Below are 9,527 nucleotides of genomic sequence, written 5' to 3'. Positions count from 1 at the left end.
TCATTCTAAAGTAGTCTAACTTGTCACCCTCTGAATATTGTTTGCAACTAAGAACACATCATAAGAATTTTAAACACAAACAAATGTTTATGCTAAAAAGTCTTGCATTCCCTTTATGATTGAAGAACATGCCCTGGAGCCAATTATATTCAGATTACTGTAGCGTTATAGCATGGTGTCTTGCTTGATCTGTTTATATGACATCAGAGCAAACAGAAGCTAAATCAGTGATACGGTTGAATATTTTGTGACCTCACAAAGCATTTCCCTCATACGGCCTCGCCCACTCGTGCCTTCATGTCAGTTACATATAAAAAGCTTTATTATACCTCAAAAACAAATACAAATTTTATGATGACTCGAGAAAAATAAAGAGTAAACAACAGTGAAAATTATTTTCTTTTTTTGTTTGTTTTTTATTCAAGACCTGCATACCAAAGTTGCCTCAGTCCAAACAAGGGGTATCAGCGTTTAATGCTTGGAAGAAATACGGGAGGAAAAAAAGACTAAAATATACACAGAAGGGTGGCTTTCAAAACCAACTAGTATAACACAAGTGAACATAACTGTCAGTCTGAGATGAACGTACTGTATAAATGAGTGGACAAACAGTCATACAGAGCTCTCTGACCTCCACAAAGTGCCACATCTTATTTAGATGCAAATGGCAGAAGTTAATACACTCTGGGAAAGGGTTTGAAAGTACATATGGTGGGTCAGGTTGATTGATTCGTGTCTGTATGAGTGTGGTCAGTTTTAGTAGCTCTTAATGACTTTAATTGTAGCCATTGGTTGAAGGCAAAAAGCTTTGATGTGAATTGCACACAATTGAAGAGATCATATACAGCGAGATTTGGCTCGGCTATCATATTACCTACACATTTGAAAGTCCCCTATGTCGATTATTTTAGACATTATGAGCGAGCCTGTTTCCTGTGTGTGTGTGTGTATGTGTGTGTGTGTGTATGTGTGCGTGCAGAGGGAAGGGTACAGACAAGAGAGAGAAAGACCATCCAAAATTTCCAGACCTTTTTCTTTACTTCCTGAACAGAAAATTATGACACAATAAAGTCTTGGACAACTAAAACATCTTGTATTTGTGCTCTATTCTTCTCATGCTTAAAAAAAACCTGAACTTTACAGGCCCCAGAAATGAGGTACTACACCCCAAAAATCAGAGGACAGAAAGGGGCTTTGTTTTTTATAAAAAAATAAATAAATAAAAAAATAATGAAATTAAAAAAGACACACTGCAACCAGATCACACAAATAAAAAAAATAAAAAAGATCGAGAGAGAGAGAGAGAGAGAGAGAGAGAGAGAGAGAGAGAAAGAAAAAGTCTGGGCAAGCATATAAAAATTATTTACAACCAAGATAAGAGTGAACAAAACATTTACTGTTTTATATGTAGCTACAGTAAAAGGTCAAACAACCTCACCTTAAACTCATCTGTACATTTTTAATTCAATTTTCACAATTGTATCCTGCCAAATGTGTGTACATATGCAGTATATATATATATATATATATATATATATATATATATATATATATATATATATATATATATACACACACACATAAACACATCATAGTGCCTACACATGTATTTCGTTCCAGCCATTAAGAAAACCCATTACCAAAGAAGAAACCAGAAAGACATACATGACAGGAACCTCAGTATTTTTCCTGTGATAATCTTTCCATACGTAAATGTCGCTGGCCCCATTACAATTCTCTTTTGATTAATTGAATCTTTATTTTCTTACACCCAAGGCAGAAAAGTTACTAAAACTCAGGACTTTTACAGTTACAGTGACAAAACATTTTAAAGACCCACAATTTAAATTGGACTGTAAAACAAAACTTGGTTTAAAAAAAGAAAGAAAAGAAAAGAAAAAAACAGAAAGAAATGATAATTAGGGGGGGAAGGTTTTTCATATTTCCTCCTTTTTTTTTTTTTTTTATATAATTTTTTTGTAAAATGCCCAGGTATTCTCCAATATTACAAATACTGGTATACTTTTACAGTAAACAACAGAAATGTCATATGTATATATATACTTAAAATCCTGTCACCAAAAACCAATATACACACGCCACTATGGCATTCAGAGAAACTTTATAAGCAAACTTGATAACAAAAAAAAGAAAAAGAAAAGAAAAGGAAAATTCTTGTTTGTTTAAAACACACATACACAGAAATATCATTTTAACCTTGTACTTGTTTCAATACTGTAAACGTATTTTAAGACAGAGTGCACTAAACGTTTTACTTTTTTTGTTTGTTTTTTTACACGTTTCTGCAGTTCCTGATTTTTATTCCAGCCTCTTCCTTGACTAGTTGTAGCAAAAGAATCGTCCATTATTTTCAAGGGTTGCAGTCTTGTCCTGAAGTGAAAAATTGTACATATCTATATTTATATTTATATTTGTCTATTGTGTGTGTTTTTGTGCTGTTATATGTACATATGAATACATATATACACACATAGACACACATTAGTATTATGCTGGCTACTTTACATTTTAGATCAACTTAGTTCTTTAAATGACGTATCTGTTTTTAGCATTATTCTTTTAGAAGCAGATTAAAACCACATTTTTTTTCAATTCTTTGCTTCACAAAAGTGTTGCATTTGTCTTATAAGACAATAAATAGGAAGATCAGTATTCAAGGCACACTCATGTCAAATTGAATGGCAGTACAAAAACTGTCCAAATAAATTAATTTCATTTTTATAGTGCCAGCATTGTGAAAGCCAAGCCTATCAACACTGGCACTTCAATCTCAGATGCTCCCTCTAGCAAGGCCCAATAAATTCATATTTTAACATAATTTCTTGCTCAGAAGCCGTTTTCACTATGTTTTCAAATATGTAAATCAAAATAATAAAGTGCGGGTCAACTGCGAAGAGCTGTGTATGTTTACTTTTCTCTCTCTCTCTCTCTTTCTATTTCATTAGTTTGCTTTGCACTTTTTAAACCACAATATTCCCTCGCTTCAATCGTTTGCGCTGGTTAGGGCATCTTGTCGAAAGAAGGCTGTTTTACTGCCAATAAATCAGTTGGATAGAAGAGAAAAGAAAAGGGAAAATTCAGCTGTGCATTCTGTAAGCGTGTTGCTACTTCTGAGAATGCGTTCAACTACACATCACAGGGAGTCCTGAATGAGAAGAAAGAAAGAAAAAAATTGTCTTACTGTTTTAGCACATGCTCAACAGGTCATGACATACACTCTTTACTGTGCAATTGACTAATCTGCATACCTGCTGATGGCTCTGACACACGGGACATGACCAGATTAACCAGATAAATCAATATCATACACATTTTTAACTATAATCAGATTTACTCTGCAGTAAAAATTTGTTTCTCAAAATGATTGATAAATATATATATATATGTATATATAAATATATATATGTACAAAAATGCATAGGGCTGTTTCAAGCGATTTAAGAAACGTTCTAATAGAATGACAACATTGCTGAACATATAATTGAATTAATTCTAATCTAATCTGGTTAAAGTGGTGACTCCCTCTAGAACTGCAGACCCTAATACCCAAAAATGAAGCAACATAACTGAAAACAAATGAACAATATTTAGATTTAAATGTCAGTCAATGGAAACAGAACAGTGGTGCTGCCTTGCTTTGGACTAATGTGCTTTTAGGTTTACTAACCTGAATTGGACTGTAAAGACCCTTCTCTCTCTTTCTTTTCCTGTCTCTGTGTGTGTGTGTGTGTGTGTGTGTGTGTGTGTGTGTGTGATTAAATCACTCTCCTAGTGTATGAAATCTGCTTCATCCTCTGGCATAGATGTCTGTCCCCTTAACTTAACGCTGTAGTATGACAAGCCACTTTTATGGGAAAGATGGAGTTGATTCATGACATTTAGGGGTGGTTGGCAGTGTAATATGAAGTGTGAAGGCGAAGGTTGTGAATTAGCTGAACCAGAGTACCGGACTGCTTTATCAGAGAAGACGGCTGAGATCATATAGCAGACTTGGCAGAAGTAGCTATACAGCTCACCCTGAGTTGTTTAAAAGCCATCTTCCTTCTACCACTGTTGTGCTCTTCAGCTAAATCAAATGGTTTGATTAAGTGCAGTGTCTATGGAAAGGGTGCTGGCAATTAAAATTCCCTATTGAGACCTAGTGAGACCTAAAACACAATCCATCCTATGACTAGCGTTGTCTGGGTCGGTACTAGGTACCGATAAGCAGCTGCCTTGACTTTTGTCTGTTTTTATAGTCTCCTTTCGGGTAGATGGAGGTTTTCAGCCCCATAGTCCTCTTTAGATATATTGTTAGAACTGATATTCAGTGCCACATTCCCAATTAGATTGACATGTTTAAAATCAGTTCATGCTACAAGGTCTAAGGATTGTTGTCCGCTCGTTTTGTAAGTATGAATAATAAACAAAAAAGGAAAACAAAAGAAAGACAAAGCTTTCTCAATTGAGCTTTCAAAATTTGAAGATTGAATGCGGCTTCTCTTCAAGAAATTACATGTGTAGCTTAAATAATCTACATCGTAAGCAGCGGCCTGTGGATTTCTCAAATGATACTCTGTTTTGCTAAAAACAAACAAACAAAAAATCTCAGTATGTCTTTTGAGTTTAAACAAAATCTCAGCATTTGAAATAAATCATAACATAATGGAATAAAAAAAGAAAAGAAAAATGAACCTGCATATGTCAAAACATAAAAAATCCAATAAATACAGAAATTATTGCACAGTTAAAGGCTCCTTATAAAATGTTGTCTAATGTATCCACAAATAGATAGGTGACATACCAGCTTCAAATTAATAAAAAAAAAATAATAATTTCCTCTTCTTCAATGTCTTTATCATTCTCAGACGGCAGTTTCTTAGGACAAAACTAACTCAAACCATTAATCTGAAAGATCAAACAAACAAAAAAGCAAAAAACAAAAAAAAAACAGAGTATCCAGCTACCCCTTTTATAATCAAGGAATTGTGAGGCAAAAAAGGAAATCTGGCTTAGCTTCTCTCTGCTTGTTCAATTTTGACCTCATTCGTCATCAAGTGTTCCCCATGCCACTTTTTCATGTGTTTCTCAAGCGTGCTGTAGACGCTGAAGGGCATTTGGCAAATGTCACAGCGGTACACTTCCTTACCGAGCTGGCCGTGTGTCTTCATGTGGCGGGTGAGCTTGCTGCTCTGGGCGCAGGCGTAGTTGCAAAGCTCACACTTGTAGGGCCTCTCGCCTGTGTGGCTGCGTCTGTGCACTGTCAGATTGCTACAGTTCTTGAACACCTTCCCACAGTACTCACAAGTGTCACTCCTCCTGCTTTCTTTTGAGCTGGGCCTGCCTTGCCCCCCACCCAAGTGTGGGGTGCTGCCTCCACTAGCGGTACCACTGCGGCCGGAGAGGCCCCCGTCCAGCAGGTCCCCTGGCGGCGTGGAGAATCGCAGGCTGCCGTTCTCGGAAGAGTGCTCCGAGGAGGTGGCAAATGGAGATTGTCTGGAATCGCTGAAGCCAAGAAAGGGATCTTTGATGAAGTGGCGGGATGCTGCATAGCCCACTAGCCACTGGGAGTAAACATTTTCAGATGGGATTAGGGGGGCTGGGGGTATGTCCAAATCCTTTTCGATTTTGATCCTCTTGTTAGAGGAGTTGGAGAGGCTGGGGCTGGTGATGGGAGTGGGCTTGCGGGGAAACAGGCCTGAGAAAGAGTCGCTTGAGCCACAGTTCCTTCCATTCACAGTTGCGCGCTCCACTTGGTCCATTTCCCCCACTACTGAATCGTTGTCACCTGCATCCCTCTGCCCTTCTGACATCCTTTTGGAGAACAAAAGCCTTTTCCGATTGTCAACTATTAAGTTATTGTACTGCTGGATGGAGCTGAGGCCTACATTTTCCACCATCTTCCCCAAAGGGAGGTTCTTCTCATCTGAAGGTGGCTTTGAACCATTTTCCCTATTCCGACTGAACTCAGAGTCCATGCTGAAGTTTGACTCAGGCCTGCTTTCATTTTCTAGTTCCTCCTCTTCTTCTTCTTCCTCCTCCTCTTCATTTTCAGGGCCCATGCCCTCACCTCTAAAGTCGCCATCTCTGTGCTTCATACCCTCTCCTGTGACGTCACTAGTGCCTGGCTCAGGTGAACTGGTGGTGGACAGGCCATCGTCAGAGCGCCCTGTCATAGAGCCAGACTTGTGCATGTGGGTCTTCATGTGGCGTTTCAGTTTGCTAGCTTGAGAACAGGCATGGTCACATAGTTGGCACTTGTAGGGCTTCTCGCCTGTGTGGCTTCGCCGATGAACCACCAGATTACTCTGAAACTTGAAGGTCTTGCCACAGAACTCACAGGACTTTGTCTTGGCCTGTGTCTGTGGCGGGGTGGTGCTGTTAGGGGGCATGGGAGGCAGTGGAGGGGTGCTTAGAAAGGGCGACTTCGGGCTGGGCTGGAAGGGGTTGGGATTGAGGAGGCGATGCATAGGGTTGGCACGGCTTGGTGACAGTGGTGGAGTGGAGTTGTTGTTTCCAGCTAGCTCTCTAAGTCGGCGGGAGAAATCCATGGACTGGGACTCGATGGCCATGGGTGTCATGCGCATCACTCTCTCAAAGGCACTGGGATGCTGGGAGATTAGACCCATTTCCTCTATGCTAAGGCGTTCTAGGCGATGGGGATCTAAGTGATGGCGAGGAGGTGGGCTGACAAACGGTGGCGTATTAGGCAGGCGGTTATCCACAAAGCCTGGTGGGGGCTCTCGAAGTAGGGGCCCAGTCATCCGTAGGAGATGGAAGGGGTTGTTGTCCCCTAAAAAGTTGGTTAATGGGGACTGTGGTATGGATTCTGAACCAATGGGGGGAGGAATAGTGATCCGTGGGGTCAGGGAGGTATTTGAGTGGTTTGTCTCCAAGTAGATGCGGATCCCATGCATGTTCTGAGCGTGCTGCAGGAGGAACCAGGCGTTGGTAAAGGGCTGTTTGCACGTTGTGCATATGTAACTTGAAGGTTCATCTCTACCTGCAACCAAGCAGAAAACAACAAAGATCTTTATTTGTTTTTCAGTTTAAAACCTCTGCAGGCACTTTCACCACACGTGTGTCACACATGTGTCAAAACTTGTCAGAATGCCAGAAATTTAGGCCTGTTAAATAAACCACTAAAATCAGATCAGACCTGATAACAAAAAAAAATAGGCATAGGGTCATAGTGTTACAAAGAACAAAGGTTTGAGGTATTGGACACTTTGGGCAATGGCCATTTTTATGCACTCATCAGGCTGTCACATGAACAGGGCAACTCATACTTAACAGAGCCGTGACAAGTGCATTTCCATACTGCTCCATGAAGGGTTGGCGCTGTGGGAACATCGCATTCCCCATTTTAGCTTGTCTTTAATCTTCGCTTTTACAAATGGGTGACTCATTTTAGAAGCATAATGCCAGGCAAGAACACTCTAAACTGGGAAACCCTCCAAGCACTGAGAATGTCCTAGGATGCCAGAGTAATATGCCACCAAATTGGAAAAGTACAACTTAAACTGTGATTTAGGGGACTCTCATCACTATCAAACAAATAAACTTAAGTTGTCTCCTCAAAGAAACAAATAAAAAATGAGAGAGGAGGGTGTGAGTTGAGGGAAGGGGGAGCACACATCAAGATAAATGGTTTCAAATAAAGAGTGAAAACACTGCCTGTGATTTAAGAGGCTATGGGGGGAAAAAGCACATCGGTGTGAGTGTTAAAGTCTGTGGCATTTAAAACAGCTCAAGGGTATTATTTACTGCTCCATTAAGAATTTATCAAGATTGTTTTTCTTACTTCGTCTTACGTTTTTATCTTATACTATAGTTACACTTCCTGGAAACACCCCTCCCTTCTTAATGACATCACACTGAATCACTGCTTCTCTGAGAGCAAGTTTTGATTAGAGAAAGAAAAAAAATGGCTCACTAGTAAATTAAATTTTATTATATACCAGCAAGTGAACATGTGAAGTCTGCATTCAAGTTAAAAAGTGGCTACTGAGCTTGGTGCAGCTCTGGAGCTTTAACTGTACATGACTAATTGATGCTACAACTTTACTGTTACACCAGTTTCACCATGCAAAGGAGACTCATTACCATTGCAGCACAAACAAGCCAAGTGTACTGAGTATACAGTGAAAAAAAGATGCTAAACAATCTCTGCTGTACTCCAGGGACCCTGGTGTTTAAAAAAGAATTATAATAATAAATAAAAAAAAAGTCGAAATTGTAATTGTGCACTAGGAAATTAGTTTAATTTGTTTATTAAATGAAAGCTTGCTGTTCTGACCTAATGTGGCAATTTAGTATACACAGAAAAACATATGCTGCGGTAATTGTTGGGGTATTTGATTCCTGGCTGTGCTTTGTGTACCTTTATGAGTATTTTCATGTATATGTACTTGTGCGAGAGTAAGCGACTGTAGAAAGAACAGTGGGGCAGCAGTCACACACAGGGCTCGGAGGAGCTGGGACTAGGAAGACCTCATGGGTGTCTATTTCAATCATGGCCATTGTGAAGGATCAAAAAGAGCAGAGAGAATGAATGGTTAGTATCTGTTATAGCATTCCTTTACATGCTGCCGAAGAGCAATGCTAAACAGAGGAGTGTGTTTTCATCTGAAAGAAATAGAGACAATGGATTATATACAGCTGTAGCCTAAACGTTCATCTTATTGGTGTACTGAGATGCAATATTTCATCAAGGAATATGTACAGTAAGCACACAAACATGTAAATTAGTTTTAAAAATGAGTAGTGCTATGCACATATTACACTTTCAAAAGTGACACATTAACAATTTTTTTTTTTTAATGCATCCCAAAATTTGATGTTTTCTTCTGCAGGTATCTTTGCATCCTTTTTGTGCTTAGAAAAATATCATCATCAATAGTTTGAACAAGTACTGTTTGGGGTCTGACCCAATGCCATTTAATAACCACACACACACACACACACACACACACACACACACACACACACACACACACACACACACACACACACACACACACACACATATTTAGAATTTAAATATCTGGTTGATCCTTAATGACTTTTCCTAATCTTATAAAAATCTGGTTATAAACAAAAGTGATAATATGCTTTAAACATCCTCTATAAAAAATCATGTATTCTTTTTTTTAGTGTTTAAAATAAGAAAATAAATCATATGTTTACATTAGTTTCAGATTGGACTAAACTCTAAGAAATACACTCCAACCACTATTTTATTGTAAGCTTCTACAATTTATTTTTCCTATGGTCAAATTGACCTCAAGACAGTTCTGAAAAAAAAAGTGCATTTAAGTTAAATTTGCAATAATAATTTCCTATTGGATTTTGAATAACTCATGATACCAATTAATAATAAAAAAATGCAAATGGGGAGAAAGGTAAATTTTAAATTACTATTAAGATTTGAGACCTCAAACATAAAATAGGAACTAGGGGTGTCGCGATACACCGGTATTGACAATAACTGTGATATTCAAAGCAACAATTATCGATATCATGTT

The 9,527-nt window shown here is 38.6% G+C and overlaps 1 protein-coding gene across 2 annotated transcripts in view; it reads right to left on the bottom strand.

Annotated features, from left to right (window-relative positions):
* Positions 1–392: 392 nt before the first annotated feature.
* The window catches only part of LOC132111442 (B-cell lymphoma/leukemia 11B-like), a 50,862-nt gene continuing 41,727 nt past the window's right edge, over positions 393–9,527 (bottom strand). Inside the window, exons 3-4 of one of the 2 annotated variants that reach the window (XM_059518736.1) lie at positions 5,150–7,003; positions 393–3,166 (exon numbers count right to left, since the gene is read on the bottom strand). In XM_059518736.1, the coding sequence (XP_059374719.1) occupies positions 3,144–3,166; positions 5,150–7,003 (1,877 nt within the window). In that variant the 3' untranslated portion in view covers positions 393–3,143. Of the gene's footprint in view, positions 7,004–9,527 lie in introns of both variants that reach the window. The other variant, XM_059518735.1, reaches the window with a different exon arrangement.

Source organism: Carassius carassius, chromosome 31 (assembly GCF_963082965.1).
Source record: "Carassius carassius chromosome 31, fCarCar2.1, whole genome shotgun sequence".
NCBI lineage: Eukaryota > Metazoa > Chordata > Actinopteri > Cypriniformes > Cyprinidae > Carassius > Carassius carassius.
The sequence above is the reverse complement of the archived record's forward strand: the minus strand, read 5'-3'. Positions and strand labels throughout refer to the sequence as shown.